This window comes from Nelumbo lutea, chromosome 1, assembly GCF_056320005.1.
Source record: "Nelumbo lutea isolate HS-2025 chromosome 1, American lotus-T2T, whole genome shotgun sequence".
Lineage (NCBI taxonomy): Eukaryota > Viridiplantae > Streptophyta > Magnoliopsida > Proteales > Nelumbonaceae > Nelumbo > Nelumbo lutea.
Window position 1 is genome coordinate 76,133,348 of NC_142684.1, and position 21,784 is coordinate 76,155,131.

General features: G+C 38.6%; 1 protein-coding gene across 1 annotated transcript in view; it reads left to right on the forward strand.

Moving 5' to 3' along the window:
* LOC148875452 (protein disulfide isomerase-like 5-4) overlaps positions 1 to 21,784 on the forward strand; it is a 51,575-nt gene that overhangs the window by 20,804 nt on the left and 8,987 nt on the right. The window contains exons 7-9 of the mRNA XM_088964767.1: positions 4,787 to 4,827; positions 4,975 to 5,049; positions 15,150 to 15,206. Of these exons, the coding sequence (XP_088820893.1) occupies positions 4,787 to 4,827; positions 4,975 to 5,049; positions 15,150 to 15,206 (173 nt within the window). The remainder of the gene's footprint in view (positions 1 to 4,786; positions 4,828 to 4,974; positions 5,050 to 15,149; positions 15,207 to 21,784) is intronic.

The following is a 21,784-nucleotide window of genomic DNA, read 5'->3' on the forward strand; positions in this document are numbered from 1 at the left end:
CTTGCTCTTGGTGGAGATTGTAAACCCGACTGTTTTTCAGACTGCCTTCTTGGGTCTGAATTTCAGTCTGTATTTGAGTTTCTGATTTGAATAAAATTACATTACCTTTTACAAATATATATATATATATATATATATATATATATATATATATATTGTATCATTATTGGGTTTTCCAGTGACTCTGATGTCGATTATGTATCATTATTGGGGAGTTCCTGTTAGAAAACAACTGTTTCTCCTAAGGCCATCAGGTCCTGGCTATCTGGGGTCTTGGGAGAGGTAGACTGGATAAAGTCCTAACCTTTGACATCCTTTTTTTGCACAAAGTGGCCACTCAGTAGGGGTGCAACTTGGGTTGGCCCAATTTAGTATTTTACATTGCTTGGGTCTTTGGGTTAGGCCCATTAAAATTTTGACAAAAGCCCAACCTGAGCCCACCCAAGTTGCACCCCTAACTCTCAGACTTGAACTTGCATCCTCGTGCTTGCCAGATTGAGATTTTATCATTATACCAAGTAATGGCACCTAGAAAATTATTGTTTCTTCTCTGTTTTCAAAACTAACTGTTTTTTAAGTTTTACATTTGATTGCTCAAAATGATTTCATCTTTGTTTCTATGCTTTTAAGTTCTATGCTTTATATGTTTAGTTGTTGTGATCCTACTAATTGATGGTTGTATTATGATAATACTATGCCATATTTGTTGGAGATAAATTGAATATGCCAGAATATTTACTGAGAATTACAACATGCACAAGGCAGATCATGATGGTGCAAACTTGTCACCATTCCAAACTTCATGGTTTAGGAAATACTATGGCTCTTTTGGCAATCCTTGAAAATGTGTTTTTGAACCCTCTAAAGGAAGACTGCAGAATTTGGACCTCTCCCCCTCAGGTTGTTTCTCTTGTGCCTCGTTTTTCAAATCCCTAATTCAACAATCTGCTCCCCTTGGGGTGCCTTTCCCTGTTAAAGAGATATGGTGCAAGCCTATTCCTCCTGTTGGGAAACTTTCTTGGAAAGAATCAACACTTGTGATCTACTTCAAAGAAAAAGACCCAAGACTTGTCTATCCCCACACAGGTGTATTCTTTGCAAAGATGATGGAGAGATTGGGTACCACTTATTAGTGTCTTGCCATTATTCAAAAGCTGTTTGGAATTGGGATTTTTCCCTTTTTTGGTGTAGTTGGAACCCCCCACTGAATGTATAGAGTTTGTTTTCTCCATCATTTTTTTAGTTGATTAGTGAAAAGGGGTAGGATCATGTGGAGTATTGAGTTTTGGGCTGATATTAATTGTTTTTTATTTACATAGCATAGTTAGGGAGTTATTGGGCCTTAGGTCCATTAGTTTATTTTTTAAGTTAAGAATGCTTATTTAGTTCTTATTAGTAGCTGACTTACTATAGGCATACTTGTCTCTGTACTCTCTTTCTGATTTTAAACATGAGCCAATTTCTTCTTTCATCACCCATTCTTCTTCCAGTTCGGGGTTTGGGAGGGATTCAGACCTTGATAGTATTTCGAGCCTCCTTGAACTTCTTGATAACGTGTTCTTAAACCCTTCTAAGGTGGACTCTAGAATTTGAACCCCTACCCCCACGGTCTCTTTTTCCTATGCTTCCTTCTTCAAAGTCCTTAGCCAGTTCACCGGTCTTGCAACCTCTCCTTTCCCGGTTAATGAGGTTTGGTGCAGACCAATTCCTCTTAGGGTTGGTGGTTTTTGTTGGGAAGTCTATTTGGAGAGATTCAACGCTGGGGATTTGCTCCAAAAGAAGAGACCCAAGTATTTCGAGCCTCCTTGAACTTCTTGATAACGTGTTCTTAAACCCTTCTAAGGTGGACTCTAGAATTTGAACCCCTACCCCCACGGTCTCTTTTTCCTGTGCTTCCTTCTTCAAAGTCCTTTGCCAGTTCACCGGTCTTGCAACCTCTCCTTTCCCGGTTAATGAGGTTTGGTGCAGACCAATTCCTCCTAGGGTTGGTGGTTTTTGTTGGGAAGTCTATTTGGAGAGATTCAATGCTGGGGATTTGCTCCAAAAGAAGAGACCCAATACTTGCTTGTCACCTCATTGGTGTGTTATTTGCAAAGCGGATGGGGAGACTGGTTTTCATTTATTGGTGTCTTGCCAATTTGCGAAGTCAATTTGGGAGTGGGCTTTTTCTCTCTTTGGCTGCAGGTGGAACCCTCCATTAGACTTGCAGAGCCCTTTTTCCCCTTCTTTTTTCAGGTGGCACATGAAAAGGGAAAGGACTATGTGGAGAGGGCTGAGGGCTGCAGTATGCTGGTCATTATGGGAAGAAAGAAATTCTAGGATCTTCTCAGAAAAGGAGAGAGAGGCTGAACAATTGATGGCCGTGATCCATATAAGGGCTGTACAGTGGCTGAAGCCACTAGAGCTATTTACAAACTACACAATGGAAAACATGTTGAGAAAGTGGGGTGAGATTGCAAATTGCACACAGATCAAACCAATAATAAGGGTGTCTTGGACTCCCCCACTTGCTGGCTTCTTAAAATTAAATTTTGATGGGAGCTGTAGGGGGAATCTTAGAGAATCAGGGATTGGAGGTGTTTTTAGGGATGAGAACGGGATCATCTCTGCCCTGTTCTCAGGCCCAATTGGTGTGGGGGATTCCCTTAGAGCTGAGATCTTGGCAGTTATGGAAGGTGTTCAGAAAGCCAAGGAGATGAATGTTAGAAGACTCTTAATTGATGGGGACTCGAAGGTGGTGATAGGGTGGCTGATTAAAGACAGCTGCGGCTTATGGAACTACAGAAATGAGAAGAGGAAATTCAGGTGGCTGGTGCGGGGGATGGAAATCAGGATGGGCTGGGTTAAGAGATCAGCTAATTCTTTAGCTGATGGGTTAGCTAAACAAGGGATAGAAAGGGAAGCATTGTTTTGGGCTAAGTTGTAACTTAACTGTTTCTTTTTTCCTTTTCCTTCTTTGGAGGGTTTAAGTTGCATTCGGAAGATATGAGTGTTTGTCTTCCGTGCTGTAATTAGTTTGATGTTTCAATGAATATAATGAATCTGTTATTGATCCAAAAGAAAAGAAAAAAGTATATAATCTAATCAAAGGGGCGACCAGACCTAATTTTGGTTTCTTCCATTGTCTTCTATCTCTCTTCTCTTTCTTTCTCAGCAGAAACCTTTTCTTCTCTTTCTTTTCTTCTTTCTTTAGCAGTTTTTTTTTTTTCCTTTTTTATGTCAAAACAGATCATCCAAACTTTTCCTACTGGAGGAGTGTTAAGCCTGTTGTATGTTGGTCTTTGTGGGAAAAACGAAACTCCAGGATTTTTTCGGAAAAGGAGAGGGTCGCTGAGAACTTAATAGAGCTGTTCCACGTAAGGGTAGTGCACTAGTTGAAATCCATGGATCTGTTTACAGACTTTTCTTTGGATGATTTGTTGAGAAGTTGGAAAGAAATAACAAACTCAACCCAGGTTAAAAGGGTCAAGTCCTTCCTGCTAGTTATATAAAGTTGAATTTTGATGGCAGTAGCATTGGGAATCCAGGGCAATAAGGTATTGGGGGAGTTTTCAGAAATGAGGAAGGGAATGCTCTGGCCCAATTGGAGAGGGTTACTCTCGTAGGGCTGAGATATCAGCAGCCTTGGAAGGGCTTCAAAAAGCAAGGGACCTGAATATTAGGAGGCTGATTATTGAAGGGGTTTCGGAGGTGGTGGTAAGCTGGTTAAAGGATGATAAGCCTGGAATGTGGAAATAAAAGAATGAGAGGAAAAAATTTAGTTGGTTGGCAAAAGATAATGAAATAAAGTACAGTTGGGTTAAGCGAACTGCAAATTTTTTTGTTGATGGGCTTGCCAAACAAGGGGTGAATATGGATTCTATGTTTTGGGCTTATTTCTAATTCTATATTTACATTTTTCTTTGCTTGTGGGGGAGTTAATATAGTTTACCTCCCTCTTTTTGTATGTAATCCTTTCTTAATCGAATTCAATGAAGTTTTTGTTATTGAAAAAAAAATCATGGTGTAAACAACCATAGTATTGGCCATACAAGCAGGGAGTCTCATCATTTGGAAATATATTGTCTCCCATGGTTGGAAATATGGTAAATTAATAAGAGGGTTAGAACTATGATAGGTGGCCTATCATCTTCATTCTGCATTGATTTTTTTTTTTTTTTGGGGGGGGGGGTGTGGTGTGTTATGGTTGAAAACATGATAACATCATTTCTCTCAATTGAGTTGATGGAACTAAGACTGTGGGCCTAGGAACCAGCCAATGATGTATATCAACTTTTAAAATTGGTTCAAGGGTGAATTGTAATACTTTCTTCATAATTTGTGTTTTTAATACCATCAAGAGTCACTTTTTACACTCTTATAATTGGAAGGATGAAAAAACATCTCATTGATTGTAAGGGACAGAGAAAGCACCTATAATATATTGAATAATTTAAGAAGAGTTATCTGCTTCAACCTCAGAGTAATTGGGTGTTAGTTTTATGTTGGTTTTTTATCTTTATTTATATTTCTCTGATATGGAAAAATGCCTTTTTTTAGTTTTTCTGGTTAACCACTTGGAATTCATTGCTTGCATCTGATAGTTTTGTAACAAGAATGCTGAAACTTTTGCATTTTTGTGTTGTGACTAAATTTCTAACGTATAGTTTGATAATTTTGAATTGCTTTCTTGTTTCATTAGTTAAACATGCTTGCTAGTAGTTCATTTTATAGTGGTTGATTGGTTCTTCATTCTAAGGACTAATTTTTGTGCATGGTGCCTTTTAATGTTGGATATTGGTTTCAGAGACCTTCCTGGGAGAAGGCTGCTAAAATAATGAGAGAAAGGTACTTTGTGGTCGCATACTTTTCTATTACATTTTCGTATGGGATGGAATTTCTAAAGATTACCCTTGGAGCTTCCTACTTATGACATGGGTTTCCTTTTAGTTTTTTAGGGGTTTCCGAGATTTTCATTTACCTTTGTCTTTCCAGATATGATCCTGAATTGGATGGGCGTATCCTCTTGGGCAAGGTTGACTGCACTGATCAAATTGAATTGTGTCGAAGGTACTACAACCTTTATCCCTTAGTAAATTGAATTTCTTATTTGTATCTTGGTAGTGTTACCATAAACACATGCTACACTCCTTAAAGGCCATTACTCAATGTTGGGCCCAGCTATCTGGGGTCATTGGAGGGGTAGACTGGATATGATCCAACCTTTGGCATTTTTTCCCTGCACAAAGTGGCTGCTTTGAGACTTGAACATGTGTTCTCACATATGTTAAACTCCTTACATATCTAGGTATTGTCTAAATGTGCAAATTTCATGGTATGGAATCTCTGGATTGATTGTTCTTCTTGGATGGTCTTAATTTCAAAATGCATATAAAATCCATTCTTGACATAGCTTATTTGCTACTTTTGGTGATTTGTACTGTTAACAATAGGTTTCCTTAGTCCTCATTGTTTGTCAACAGTAGGGATGATGTGTTGGCAAGGTAGGGGGTGAAAGGAAGATGTAGCAAGATACAGAGGCAAAGAAAGCTTTGTGGCTGAAGCTTATACAAATTAGTCCACGGAAAATGACCAATAGCCATGGATCAAATACCTCTCCAAGCAGTGATAGAAAATACCAATGAAAAATAGTAACTCCAAAGAAATAATCAGCCAACCTTGCTAAACCCACCACCCCAAGCATGATCAAACCACTCCTGATAAATCACTTTCTTCTTACCTTTATGTCACTCTAGGCTCCTACCATCTTGCCCTCTTCATCTTAACACGCTTGGATGTGCCTCTGTCCACCTTTGGAGGGAAGACTAGATCTTGATGAAACTTAATTTTTTTTTTCTTTTTACCTTCATCTAGAGGTGTAAATCGGGCTGTGCTTCCCTTTCCTAGGATACTTTAAGGAGTCGGCTTAGCATGGCCCACAACTTGAGTCTATGCGGGCGTGCTGTGCCACGAGCTTTGGATCGGGCGGGCTGCAACCTGTATCGGATTAGTTTGTTTTTTTGTTTTTTTTTTTAATTTTGATTTTTTCTTTTTTTTGTCGAGTAAAATACTTAACTTTGGGAGAAAATTGGAAAAATAAATAAAAAAATTAACAAAAAATGAAAAAATACTTAACAAATTACAAAATGGACAACAAATTGGAAAAGAAGTATGAATTTTATTTCATTTGAATTTGAACAATACAATGGATGAATGGATGAATGGAATATGGAAAATTGAATAAAATATAATAAAATTATAAATTGAAAATAAAAAATTACATTGTTGAAAAAATAACAAATAATTTAAATAAAATTGAAAAACAAAATTTATAATAATTTAAAAAAATGCTACATAATTATTGATTATATAAAAAATATTGACTTCGTCATTTTTCTTCAAGTTCCACATGCATCTCCATCTCCTTGACTTTGATCATCTTCTTCACTGAAACATCAGGTGTAGTGTCATGCCCACCTTTGTCTTGTAGTCTATCCTTAGCATTTAGCCAATCTTCCAAGCATATGCACATCTCTAGACTTTCATCATTCATGTAGTTTCTCTTGTTGCCTATCACCCTAATACTTGTACTAAAATACGATTCCGATGGAGCTGTAGACACTAGCGGGGTTAGTAGATCACATGCCTCCAATGGAGCTGTAAATAAAAATTAAGTTCAACAAATGAACTTGTTGATCAAGTGGCAGTAGATTTATGCCTCCTACTTATTAGAGACCAAAATTTTTCTTTTCCACTATTAGAACTAATAGTTACAAAAGTGGAAGTTGCACATGTACATGTTGCAGTTTTCCTATGCTTTATCACTTGATATTCATATAAATTATACATTTCAAATAATAAATTATTAATTTCTTCTTTTTTATTTTCAATTTCAATATTCATATTTTCGCAATATGATTCAAGTAAAACATCTAAACCATCTTTCTTAATCCTAGGACCTAAAGTTGTAGATAAGCAATAAAAAAGAGAAATGTTATTTTAAATTTATTTTCCATTATTTCAATAATACTTTTAAATTGTGAATTTTTTCTATATTTTGCAAAGCATTCACTAATCATAAATAACTGATTAACTAAAATACAACTAGTTGGGTAAAAAATACCCAAAAATTCATTAGTTGCACCATAAAAATTTTGTAAAAAATCTTATAGACAAATTGTCATTTCCTTGTCTTCCTCATGTATAATATACAGAATTCAACCCTTATTAGAAATGGTTGATCCAATAAACATCAAACATTATAACACTGCCCAATAAAGACTGCCTTATAGTCCCTTGTTTTGTTAGGGCGTCAGAAAAACCATTTGCTGATCTCCTTACCCACTTGAACCAAACACTCACCTTCCTTGTTATGCTAAGAATTTCCCTTATCAGCTGTCTATATTGCCAAATTCCCAGCTCCTTGATTGCACCCACCCAATTACCAACTTGGAGTCTCCCTCTATCTCAATCTGCTGTAGCCCCAATTGTTTGGCTAGTTTTACACCTTGATGTAGTGCGAAGATTTCCGCTCTTAAGGAATCTCCAACTCCTATTGGACCTGAAAACAAAGCCATTATCTTGCCTTCATTATCTTTGAAAACACCTCCTATTACCAAATGGGCCTGGATTACCTATAAAGCTTCCATCAAAGTTCAGTTTCATCCTTTGTTGTGCCGGTGGGGACCAAACTTCCTGTATCATAGCTTTGGAAGTAGTAGTAGATGCCACAATACCCCAACTTCTATAAATGTCTTCAACTGAGAAATCCTTAAAAAGATCACAGGATTTCAACCAATGGATAACCTTAATAGTTATTCCTTCCACAACCTCTTCCTTGGATCTGCAATTACCTTTGAAGATCCTATTGTTTCTTTCCTCCCACACTGATCACAATACAGCAGCTCTAGTGGCTCTCCACATGATTCTTCCACGAACCGTTGGTTGCTTTTAAAAAGTTGGATCGAAGAGGTTCACCACACTCGAGGAAGGAGTTATCAAGCCCAAATCCCAGGAGTTATCAACAAACATTGAAGAGATCACTTTTCTTTTGTTTTCAGACAAGGAGTAAATAGAAGGAAATCTATCTATAAGGGAGTTTTCACCAACCCAAACATCTTCCCAAAACAAGACTTTATTTCTAGCAGCGCAGACATCATATTTGAAATAAGGAAGCATAAGAGGCAAAATACCTTGAGTAGCTTTCCAAGGAGAACATTGAGAAGTCCCAGGGTCGAGTCCTGCATCCCAGTCGTTATCTGCCAATCCATGAATACTAACAATCACTTTAGACCAAAGGCTGTCCTATTCCATCGGTAGTCTCCAAATCCATTTCCCCAACAAAGCCGTGTTTCTTAATCTTATATTTCCTAAACCAAGGCCTCCATCATCCCTACTCCTAGAAACCACCTCCCACTTCACTAAGTGATACTTCTTAGTATCCCTTGGTTCCCACAAGAAATCCCTCATTATCTTCTCTAACTAGTTAGCTACTTTCATTGGTACTCTAAAGGTAGATAGGAAATAAACTAGCAGGTTGGCTAAGGTTGACTTGATTAAGGTTATCCTACCCCCTAAAGAGATGTAATTCCTCTTCCAATTTGCTATCCTCCTGGAGAATCTTTCAATTACAGGGTACCAAAAACTCTTAACCATTGGGTTCCCTCCTAGTGGTAGGCCCAAATATTGTAAAGGCCAGCCCCCCACTTCACACCGCAAAATCCTAGCTAGGGAATCCACCTCCTCTCCCCTAAATTGAGCCCTGACACAATTTTTTCCCCAGTCCACTTTAAGATTGGATTTCCTTTCAAATTAAAGCACTAGACTCTTTCAGTTTTGTTATTTCCCTTCCTCCCCGTCACAAAACAAGATGATGTCATCTGCAATTTGTAAGTGTGTGACCACCACCTCCTCCCTACCAATCCTCCAACCTCTTATCAAATTGTTAGCATCGGCCCTTGAAATCATGGCACTCAACACATCAACTACTAGGGTAAAGAGGAATGGGGACAATGGATCTCCTTGCCTAATACCCCTCTTTGCAGGAAAGAAACCCCTAGCTACACCATTCACCAATATTGAGAAATGACATGAAGAAATGCATCCCTTTACCCAACTGCACCATCTCTCTATTTGAAAACCTCTAGTAAAAAATCCCAATCCACCATGTCATATGCCTTTTCAAGATCCAATTTGCAAACCAACCCCTTTACCTTTCTCCTCCTCTTCACCTCAACACATTCATTGGCAATGAGTGTTTGATCCACAATTTGTCTTCCTTCTACAAAGGCTTCTTGATACGGTGAGATTAGAGACGGGAGGATCTTTTTTAATCTTAGCACTAGGACCTTAGAGATGATCTTATACATGCTTCCCACTAAGCTTATAGGTCTGAAATCCTTTGGTTGGAGAGTGTCCTTCTTCTTAGGAACCAAGGCAATAAAAGTTGCATTTGCTCCCGAGTTAAATTTGCCTCTCTAATAGAACTCGTCAAAAACCTCCAACAAATCCTCTCTAATTATCTCCCAACAATCTTGATAAAAGGCCATCGAAAAACCATCAGGCCTAAGAGCTTTAGCTCGACCCATGGAGAAGATTGCATTTCTCACTTCTCGGGCCTCAAATTTTTTTTTTCAAGGATTCCAATAAGATACTATCTTCCACCCTCCACTCCAAGTCCTCCTAAGCTCTCACCAGGTCTCCCTGGGTTGTTATACACTAATTTGAAGTGATTAACCAAAGCTTGAGCTATACCATCTTCCCTTGTCAACAATTGCCCATCCCACTCCAACTTTGAAACATAATTCTTCCTTCTCCCATTTGCCAACGAATGAAAAACCTTGTATCGATGTCCCCTTCCTTTAGCCATTTGCACCTGGATTTTTGCCTCCAACTGATCTCCTCCTTCCTAAGAAGATCTTCCAGTTCCTGTTTCAAATTCCATCTTTCCATCCTATCCTCTTCCCCCAGCCTTCTTGCAGTTTCTAGTCCATCTAGCTCTTGCACTCTTTGACTGATTTCCACTTTCCTTTGCTCTAATATACCAAAAACCTTTTTATTCCAAATCTTGAGTCTAGCTTTCAAGAGTTGTAGTTTCTTGTAAAACCTATACCCCTTCCGTCGAAATTCCACTTGGTCCACTTCTCACCATTCTTTTACCTTAGCTAGAAACTCTGGATGAAGTAACCACATGCTTTCAAACCTAAAAGGGTACGGGCCTCCATCTAGTCTTTCTTGAGACAACCTGATTGGGCAATGATCTAAAATAGGTCTCGACAATGCTGTAACACCTAAAATCCCCCATTCAGCTTCCCAATCCACTGTAAAGAGGAACCTATCCAATCGACAATAGGTAGGGTTTTCTTGGAAGTTTGACCAGGTAAAATTTGCTTGCTGAAGAGGAAGGTCCCGCAATGCAAAATTCTCCACAAAGAGATTAAACTTCCTCATGCTAGATGTAATCCTACGACTCGGGTTATTGGACTTGTTCAAGAATCTTATTACGTTGAAATCCCCACCCAAACACCAAGGGCCATCCCACAAATCCCTAACGGTTGCTAGTTCTTCCTAGAAACCGTTAGGGGTTTGTGGGACCATAGGCATTAGTTAGCACCCAAGCCCACCCATCTTCCTTTCTCTTCAATTTTATTGACACCGAGAAGTTCCCAATTAATTCTTCTTCACACTCCCAGTCTTCATTTCTCCATAAAGTAATAATTCCCCCTGAAGCTCCCTATGATTGTGCAAAGGCCCAACTCAAATTTCTTGTTGACCAGATGCTCCTCACCCATTTCTTGTCCACCTCAAACAATTTTGATTCTTGTATTAAGACCACATCTGGCTTTTCTCTTCTCAAGAAGTCTTTGATCACTCGCTTTTTCTTTGAACTCCCCAAACCTCTTATGTTCCAGCTTATTAACTTCATGGACAAACATTTCAGGTAGCCCAAACCAAACCACCCTCTTTACTCCTTTTTTTCTATACTTCCTACCCCCACTCGCTTTATCATAAACCACCCCACTCTTCAACCTCTCCACCTCACTCAAACTTTTTCTTCCTCTTCTTAGAAAGCTCACGACTCTCCTACCTTCTTACTAGACTCTTCCACCTCATTTCCTTCTAGTTTCTTACCTGACCCCTTCTTCTTTTTCCGTTGTCCTTTTGATTTTCCATTGTATCCACTTCTCTCTACTATACTGGGAAATTGAATAATCTCCTCAACCCTACTCTCTTTCACATTCAGCTCCTCTTCTATTCTGATTCTAAATAGTTCCAAGATCAACTCCCAAAATTTGTCCCCTAGTTCTCTCTCTTCTGCTTCTGAATTTATCTCCCCCACTACCTCTATCACTTATCAATTCCTGAAGTAATTCTGCGACATTTTTGCATTATAAGAATCAATAAGAATTTGTTTGTAAGAAATACAACTTTCTTACATAGAATAGGTAGAATTCCATCTATGTTGAACATTTAATACAAAATGTTTATATTTTAAACCATAATTTTGACATAAATATTTAAATTTTTGTTTTCTTGCTTCAGAACTTTTTATATATATAAATATGTAATACAATTTCTAATTTTAGAAATATGATGAGAAGTAATATTTAAAGCATCCTGAATACATAAATTTAAGATGTGACATGCACATCTAATATGAAATAATTAACCATTTAAACATAGTTTTAATTGAGATTTTAAAATGTTTATTGCCGAATCATTATTACTAGCATTATCAAAACTAATAGAAAAAAATTATTTTCAATTCCATAAGTATGTAAAGTATTTAAAATACTTGCAACAATAGTTGGGCGAGTATGTGGCCTTTCAAGCCTAGTGAAACTTAAAGGGTCATTTACTAAAACACCCCCTATAGTTTTATGAATTTACTAAAACCTACCATATAGTTTCTGTTTTACTAAAACATCCCTTATAGTTTGCAATCGATTTACTTAATCAACCTTCCATTAGATGAAAGTGGAAAATGACAGTTTTAACACTAACATCCATTCAAATAAATTTAATCAAAAGAAACTAAAAACAAAATTGCCATTTTACTCCTAGCAAAACATGGACAACCACTATTTTTCTCTAATTGGCCAACTTTGTTTTCTATACAAAAAAGTGTTAGGGCACTTTTGGAATAAACAGCCATGGATCCATACCCTTGAAAATTTTCCACTTAGTTTAGTGGTACTTTTGAAATAAACAACCATGAGTCCTTGCCCTTAAAACATTTTCAACTTAGTTTAGGTGATCATGTTACTATTTTTATATGGCTAAACAAATAGTTCTTAATGAAAGATCAATTAGTAAATAGATTGCTGACTATAAGAGGTGTTTTAATAAAATGCAAACTATAAGGTATGTTTATGTAAATCTATGAAATTATGAGGGATTTTCTAGTAAATGACCCAAACTTAAAATTCTTTTTTGTAAAAACCATTTTTCATCAATAAAATGACCAGTAACACAGATATAACTTATATTAAATTTAGAGGTCCAAATATTTGAAGTAATTGCAACTCTAGAATTAAGATTTGATAAGATAGAAATTAAAATTTGTTTATATGAATACAAAATTTTTAAAGCATATGTTCTAATAGTATTTCTAGGAACTTATTTAAATTATGGATTTATAGAATGACGTAAAAATCTTACAAGTTTAGTATCTTTAGCTAATAAAAATGGTTGTTCAGCATATACGATATATTTTGCTAACTCGTGCCTCATATTTGGCATACGGTTCTTTTTCCATTCCCCTCTACCTCTTCTATTCTAAATATTTTCTGGACCGGGCTAGTCAATTTAGTGCCATTATTTTTCTTCCCCTAGTAGCAGTACTAGGGGTGGGAGCTCCGACAATATCAGCGACATCCATATCGATGTTAACACTATCATGTTGCGACTGAATATCGTCGACATTGAACATGTTGGGGAATTGGTTTCGGGAGGAGGGGCCGGCCATTTTTGTTAATTCTAAAAAAAAAATTAAGACAATTGCACTTACCCGGATTGCCACTTTGGAATCTCAACTTGATTTTAACGGTTGAAGCCTCCAAGCCTCCCAAATTGCTAATTTGAGATACTTGAGCAAGCCTTCTTCTAATTGAAACTTGAATAAAGTTGAGAGTTGAGAATTGGAGAGTATAGAGTGAGTTTGAGAATTGGTGTGTTGAGAATGGTGGAGGATAGGGCTATTTATAGGAATTAAAAATAATTTAATTACCCAAAATACCTTAAAAATTATTTTTTTAGTTGTTGTGAGGGGTATTTTGGTCATTATAAAGTCATTTATCACTTTACCCAAATGCCCGCCAAACTAATTGTTCTATAGTTGTTAGGGGGCATTGTTGTCATTCCCCCCCAAAAGTCAAAACTAGCCATTAGGGGGGTCCCTAACAGCTAGTTTCTCGGGCGGGTTGCGTTCAGCCTGCTAGGGGCCCACGGGCCGTGCTAGGCCATGGGTGGCACGACCTGGTTTACACCTCTGCCTTCATCAATGGGTCCCTAACAGATAGTCCCATGATTGGTGCTTGTCACATTTTGTTATCACCATTCTTCATTCACCACTTTAGCTCTAGGATGGGCATCAACATTCATTCTAATAAATGAACAACATTAACAAATAATGATTTATTATTATCAGAATATTTAACCTCAAGCTGACCATGGGTGTTGGAAGTATTTATTATTGTTGGATGTCTAATTTTTTTCACCAACTCCAAGAACCCCCTATTTGCTAATCTTGTTCATTCATTTTAATAAAATATCTTCTTAATAGGCAAATCATTATTTTTTATGTGAGAATTAATAATTTAAGACCCTAACATGGACTTGTTTGGGCTTGCCTCGAGGGGCGTGGTACAAAGGAAGCTCATAGAATAAAGAATGCAATATGCTCTACATCACATTAGCTACTTGAAGTAATGAAATTGAGAAAAAAAGAGATTGTGGATTTTACATGCTTGAAAATTCTTTATATGTTTGGCTTTATTTTTAAATTTTCATTTGAATACACTTTACATGTTATGTTTATGTATTTTAGTTTTAGATAACAGGTTTTTGAAATTATTTATTTTAAAATTTAAGTTATATTTTTTATTAATATTATGTTAGTGTTTTTTATTTTTTGGTTTTATTTTTTTATTTTTTTATCAATTTTTAAAACTATTGTGCCTTGCTTCAAAAAGGCATGTGCCTCGCCTTGCACCTTGCATTTCGGGCACAAATTGCCCCTTGCACTTTTAAAACATTGGTAGGTAGAAAGTTATTATGTTCCTTGATGCACAAGACAAGGAGTGGCTTTTTTGTAATTATGGTGAACAATATTTCAGGCCACACAAGTCACTCTATGGAGTGGCTTTTTGTAATTATGGTGAACAATATTTCGGGCCACACAAGTCACTCTATAAATAGATGTATTCTCTTCCTTTTGAAGCTAATGAAGATTTCTTTAGAGTTCTCTTGCAAGTTTGCTGTATGGAGTGATTCCTTGGGATTTATCTCTCTTTTCTCTTTCTCTACCCTTTCTCCTTTGTCCCTCTTTCTCTCTTCCTCTCTCTTTCTGTCTTGTGATAGTTTGTTGCAGCCCTACTGCATCAGCTAGTCACTCAAAACCTACCCTAAGCCCTTACTAAAAGCACTAATTTGTTCTAAACCCTGAGGATATCTACCGTATTAGGGTACATCAATTTGATTCACCTGATTTGCTCCTCAAACTAGAGCCAGAATTTGACTTCTTCTGCAGCTGAGCACAAGTCCTGATCATTCCCATAAATGTCAAAATGATTTACTGCCCTTACTGGGGCATAGCTTACCATGAGTCCTAACTTCCAGAACTTTTTTTTCTCCCTAATCTGGTCAACCCAACCCAATTGGCGACCAGCTTTTTTTGGTTGAATAATTTGTGATCAGTTCATGAGCAATTTCCACTCTCAGGCCATCCTCTAGGCCCTTTTGCATATTTGGTTGCAGTAGCTTGTCCCTATAGGCCTATAGGTCTGTTGGTTAAAAAGATTTTCAAAGCAAATTTCCCAATAGCCTGCTTTTCAGGTACAGAGAATTCTAACTTGTTGCTACTCCTGACCATGTTTTTTCTTTCAGATTTGATTACTATGTTGCTAATTTTGTTCTTCTACAAGTTCATGAACTTCTTAATGGGTGTGCAGGCATCATGTCCAAGGGTATCCGTCGATTCGGATTTTTCGTAAGGGAAGTGATGTTAGGTAAGTTGTTATTGTCCTTGTGATAATATATACATGTATTGAGAAATCATATTTGCTCTGTATACCATTTCTCCGTGTATCAGACTTTTCCTAGATTCTTAATTATTTTTTTTCTTTTAGCGTACTGAGCCAATCAATATTTCCTAGGGGTCATGTACTTTTATTTTAAGGATCAATTTCAATATATTGTCTGTTATTAATCACCCAAAAAAGTAAAGCAGATTTGGTTTTTTGTTCCTTTTTTTTTTGTATTCTTCTTTAATGTTTGAATAGTTCCAATTTTAGTTTCTTTTAGAACAATAGATGACTGTAGTTGAAAGAAATATCTCTTTCCATGCACAGATTTTTTTTAACAGAAACTTTTCATTAAACAATGTCACCAAGGTGAATAGCAGGCCAAATACAAGCTTGCTTCAAAGGAGCCCAATAATACAATATATATACATATGTATTGCCACCTGGCCCTTGACCACCCCAAACCCCTTCCCTTGCCAGAGAATCAACCATGACATTAGCACTTCTAGGAACCCGACTGAATGGGCTTTTCAAGTTGGTGCCTAGGACCTGAGCCTGTCTCACCCTCAGCTTAAACTTCCAAGGGATCTCTTCTTGAGATTTCACCCAGCTGGTTATGGTTTAGCAGTCACCCTCTACCTCCACTACATTGAATCAGAGCTTGTAACTCAGCCCTCAAAGAATTACCATGGCCAATGGGACCAGAAAAAAACTGAGAACTATGTTGCCAGAATGATCCCTAACCCCTGCCCCCCCCTGGCTCTATTGGATTTCCAAGGCATCATCCTTCAACATTGAATATTAATTTACCCAGAGATGGGGCTTTCCATAATTCTGTCCTTTGCTGTCTCCTGGCCTGAAACTTAGCTACCACTTGCCACCTCCATAGCATATCATTAAGGCTAATTACTATACCACTCATCATAAGTTAAAGCCCAATGAGAATTTCTGATTTTTATAAGATCAATCAACCCCACAGATATTCTCTATATATGACATTTGAGTAACTAGTCACTAATTTGTACATATTGTTGACAGGTGTATTATATATACTGTACGCAGGTTTAGTGCCTGCAGGAGTATTTTTGTAATTTTGTAGTCCTTTTGTGTTGTATGGCCAGTATAGTATAAATACAAATGCTTCACTCGCATGAAGCAGTTCTTTTGAGGCCTTAAGTTTGCAGCCTCTTCTCTTCTTCTTCTTCTTCTTTTCTGCTCAACATGGTATCAGAGCAGGACCAACTAGACCTGGAAAACAACCAGCTGAGGTCTCTCTTCACTGCTGCGTAGAAGCTATGGTCCTGATGCTCGAAGACAAGGAAGAGGAAGCATTCTCTAATGCTGCGGTTAGTCTCCACTGCCGAGTATGGTTCTGCTACAAGAAAGCTGACTGTTCAACTTCCTAGCGCAGAAAAGAGTTCTGCTACATGTTTTCTGGGGTTGCTCGGCTAAGAAGACTGTGGAAAAACATCCTAGATGTACAAAGAAGGGTTCTGGCCTGCAGAGAAGATTGGGTCCATTAGTGTACTGCCTATTCACAGTTCGGGTGATCTGGGTACTGAACTGAAGTTTCTCTGTTTATGGTTCTCTTCTTGCCCTCTTTCGATGGACTGTTAATGTCCTAAAATCTGAGTAGGGACTGTTCGTTTTTTTTTTTCTCCCTCCTTCGACTGTGTGCTGCTCTATTCAGCTCTCTAAGGGACTGTTGTTGAACCCTAAACCCTAAGTGACTGTTTGGCTGCCCTGGAAAGTGGATATCAGCCGATTAGGTGTGGTGAACCACCACTTGTATTGCTGTATTGCTGTTCCTACCGATTAGGTGTGGATATCAACACTTGTATTGTTGCTCCTACTGAGAAGCTGCATGAAAGTTGTAAAATTGTAGGTCATTTAGACCTGGTTACACTGCAAGTGCAGTGTTCGTATGTTGTTCTGTGGACTCCTACAAAGGGTAGGTTATACAAACTAGTACTACAATTGCAGTGTTTGTGTTTGGTTCTCTGTGAAACCGAAAATCATCAAGTGCCTAGTTGTGGACTGTAACAGCTCTGTAATGCAGTGTGCCTTTGTTTTGAGTACTTCTAAACCTAGAATCATGAATAAGGAAAGATTGTGGTGCACTAATTGTCAGAAGCCCCGGCACACCAAAGATACTTGTTGGGATCTCCATGGGAAACCAAAGTGGGCTCATGATTTATCTAAGAAGCAAGGCTCAGATGTAATTAGAAGACCCGGGCAACAAGGTATCAAGAAATACCACATGGCCAATATGGTTACTCGGGAGAATCAGTCCTCCACGTCTACTATGACTCAAACACCACATAGCCAACACAACTACTGTGACCATTTGGAGCTTTATGGTAGAGCAATTCGCCAGATGGATGCTCCTCCCACCACCTCTTTTGCATCCATATCAAATAATCCTACCACACCTTTCCATGCCTTTTCACACAACCTTGACTCTCCATGGATCATCGATTCTGGAGTGTCAAAACACATGACTAATATGTCCTCTTACTTTCAAACTTATCACCCTCTTTCCGGAAGAGATAAAGTGAGACTAACTGATGGATCATACACTTCCATAGCTGGTCAAGGAACTCTCTCTCTTCCCCTCGGCCTTACTCTTTCTGATGTTCTTCATGTTCCAAAATTCCCTATGAATTTGTTCTCAGTCAGTAGTGTTACAAATTCCTTAAACTGTTCTGTGACTTTTTTCCCTACCCATTGTGTGATTCAGGATCTGGCCTCGGGGAGGACGGTTGGTAGGGGACGTATGGTTGATGGACTCTACATGCTGGAGAATACGGCTGTTCTTCATGTTACATAGTCTATGAGTCAGTTCAAAAAAGAGTAAAATGTACTTGTGGCACTGTCGTCTGGGTCATTTGTCTTTTGAGACCTTGAAATTGGTTTTCCCAAAACTGTGTAAGTCAATGTTTGTTTCTAATTTTTCTTGTCAAACATGTCAGTTAAGCAAGCATTGTAGAACTCAATTTCCTCAAAGAAATAGTAAATCTGAGTTTCCTTTTCACATTGTGCATTCTGATGTGTGGGGCTCTGTTACTTTACCTTCTGAGAGTGGCTACAAGTACTTCATTACCTTCATTGACGATAATTCCAGATATACTTGGGTATATCCAATGCGAACCCGTGAGGAAGTACCAAAAATTATCCAAGATTTTCAACGGATGGTCTTCACCCAATTTCAGACTGAGATTCAAATATTTCAGTTAGACAATGCAAAAGAGTTTTTTCATAGTGACCTCATGGAGTTCTTTGCTTCACATGGCTCTCTTCATTGGAGCTCTTGTGCCCGTATGCCACAACAAAATGGTGTGGCTGAACGGAAGAACTGACACCTCCTTGAAGTGGCACGGGGTTTACTACTCCACATGAATGTTCCCAAACGTTTTTGGCTTGAGGTCGTCCTTTGTTCTACATACCTCATTAACCAAATGCCCTCTCGTTGGTTAGAGTACAAAGCCCCACGTCAGCTTCTCTTTCCCAAGGCCCCTCTTCTTTCTATCCCTCCTCGTGTTTTTGGTTGTCGGTGCTTTGTCCAAAACCTTTCTCCCATCCAGGGGAAATTGGACTCTCGCACTATCCCGTGCATATTTCTTGGCTACTTATTCTCTCAGAAAGGGTATCGTTGCTTTGATATTGCTTCTCAGAGATTCATTGTCTCCATGGATGTTACCTTCTTGGAAGATGAGCCCTTCTTTCCTGTTTCTCCTCAGGGGGAGTGTAGGCATGAGGAGAAACTGGTTCAGCTTCCTCCTCTTCCTAATCCTTCTCCTTCCCCCCCTTCTCTTCCTCCTCTTCCTAATCCTTCTTCTTCTCCACCTTCTCTTCCTGATCCTCCACCTTTCCGTGTTTTTTCTCGTCGTCATAAAGGCCAACCAAGTTCAAGAGCTATGGAGAATTCAGAAGTTGTACCTCAAGTGCCATCAAACTCTTCGGGGGAAGATCATACTCTCTCAGGTAACTTGACTCCCCATGATAGTCCTGACCTCCCTGTTGCTAATGATCTTGACCTTCCTATTGCTCACAGGAAAGGTGTTAGGTTGTGCACCACTAAACACCCCATTTCCAACTTTGTCTCCTATGAGAACATCTCACCTTCATTTTGTGCCTTACCTCCATTGACAGTATCCCTATTCTCAAGAATGTGGCAGAAGCTCTCTCAGTACCAGAATGGACAAATGCCATGAAGGAAGAAATTGATGCTCTTCATAAGAATGGCATGTGGGAATTTGTTGATCTCCCTAAGGGTAAGGTTCCAGTTGGATGTAAATGGGTGTTCACTGTTAAGCATGGGGCTGATGGAACTGTGCAGAGGTATCAAGCTCGTTTAGTGGCAAAGGGTTTTACTCAAGTATATGGAGTTGATTATGCAGAAGCCTTTGCCCCTGTTGCCAAAATGAACTCTATTGGAGTACTTTTCTCTCTTGCTGCAAATCTGAATTGGGATCTACATTAGCTCGACATCAAGAATGCCTTCTTGAATGGTGACCTTGAAGAGGAAGTTTATATGGTTCAATTCCCCAGTTTTTTGGCTCAAGGAAGTGAACAGAAAGTGTGCAAGTTAAAGAAGTCTTTATATGGGCTAAAGCAATCACCAAGAGCTTGGTTTAGCAAATTTCATATTGCGGTTCAGCAGAGGGGATAACAAGCAATGTCAGTCAAATCACACACTGTTTGTAAAAAGGGTAGAAGGTAAAATGGCTGCCCTAATAGTATATGTGGATGACATAATTGTTACTGGTGACTAGGAGGATGAAATTCAAAGTTTGAAGGGCTTCTTTGCCACTCAGTTTGAAGTGAAAGATCTAGGACCCACCAAATACTTCCTTGGAATTGAGGTTGTCCGATCAGAAAAGGGTATCTTCATCTCCCAAAGGAAATATGTCCTAGACTTGCTTAACGACACTGGAAAGATTGGGGTTAAACCAACTGACTCTCCCATTGACCCCAACCATAAGTTAAGTGACAGCCAAGGTGAACCTCTTAAGGATGTGAAGCAATTTCAGAGGCTTGTAGGAAGATTGTTGTACCTCTCTATGACTCGTCCAAACATAGCATATGTGGTTGGTATCCTTAGCCAGTTCATGCATGCACCTAGGTCCACTCATCTTGAAGCAACGGAGAGAATACTACGATATCTTAAGAAGTTCCCGGGTGTTGGCTTACTATTCCAGAAACATGGACATTTGAGAGTTGAAATTTACACAGATGCGGATTGGGCTGGATCTCAAAGTGGCAGAAGGTCTACTAGTGGTTATTACACCTTTGTTGGAGGGAGCCTTGTTACTTGGAGGAGTAAGAAACAAACCGTGGTAGCTAGATCCAGTGCTGAAGCTGAGTACCGTGCAATGGCACACGGAGTAGCCAAAGGTATGTGAATAAAGAATCTATTGGGAGAGTTGGGTTTTTCAGTTGATAAACCCATGACTCTTCTCTGTGACAACAAGGTAGCTATAAGTATCGCTGTCAACCCGGTACTACATGATAGAACAAAGCACATTGAAGTTGACAAGCACTTTATCAGAGAGAAAATCATCACAGGCAAAGTATGCACTCCATACATCAGCTTTGAAGACCAACTAGCAGACATCTTTACAAAAGGGCTAAATCATTCCAGACACCAAGGTCTCTGTGACAAGTTGGGCATGATTGATATCTATGCTCCAACTTGAGGGGGAGTGTTGACAGGTGTATTATATGTACTGTACGCAGGTTTAGTGCCCACAGGGATATTTTTTGTAATTTTGTAGTCCTTTTGTGTTGTATGGCCAGTATAGTATAAATACAAATGCTTCACTCGCATGAAGCAGTTCTTTTGAGGCCTTAAGTCTACAGCCTCTTCTCTTCTTCTTCTTCTTCTTCTTCTTCTTCTTCTTCTTTTCTACTCAACACATATGATGATTTGCTTCTTATGGATTGTATGGAACTTAATGGGATTGAAAGGATTCTTTTGCGAGGATATGGAGGGTGGTATCTTTGGTTTTAATACTTATGTATTTTGATAGATTTCTTTTTAGTGAGAGTGGGGAAAGTCATTGGAGGAATTTGGTAGCTAGAGGTCTACCCAGAGTCACTTACGATCATTGTCCCATTAAATTAGGGCAGGAACCTTTTAGGCATGGCCCTCGACCCTTCAGATTTGAAAACATGTGGTTGACACAGGCATGGTCCTTGACCCTTCAGATTTGAAAACATGTGGCTAACACACCCAAACTTTGTGAAGAAGATTGAGGAATGGTGCAGGGAAGATATAAGTGGGGTGAGGTGGAAAGGGGTGAGATTCCACAAAAAATTGAGAAGCTTGAGATCAAAACTAAAGGAGTGGAATAAAGACCAATTTGGGAGATTAGAGGAAGCGAGATCAACTTTGCTAACCCATATAGAGGAGTTGGATGTGAAGGAGTCCCAAAGAACCATGAATATGCAGGGGAGAGAATTGAGATGGAAGCTAAAGAGGGATCTAAAAGAGGTACTATTGCGAGAAGAAATCTCTTGGAGGCAAAAATCTAGATGCAAATGGATTAAGGAAGGTGATG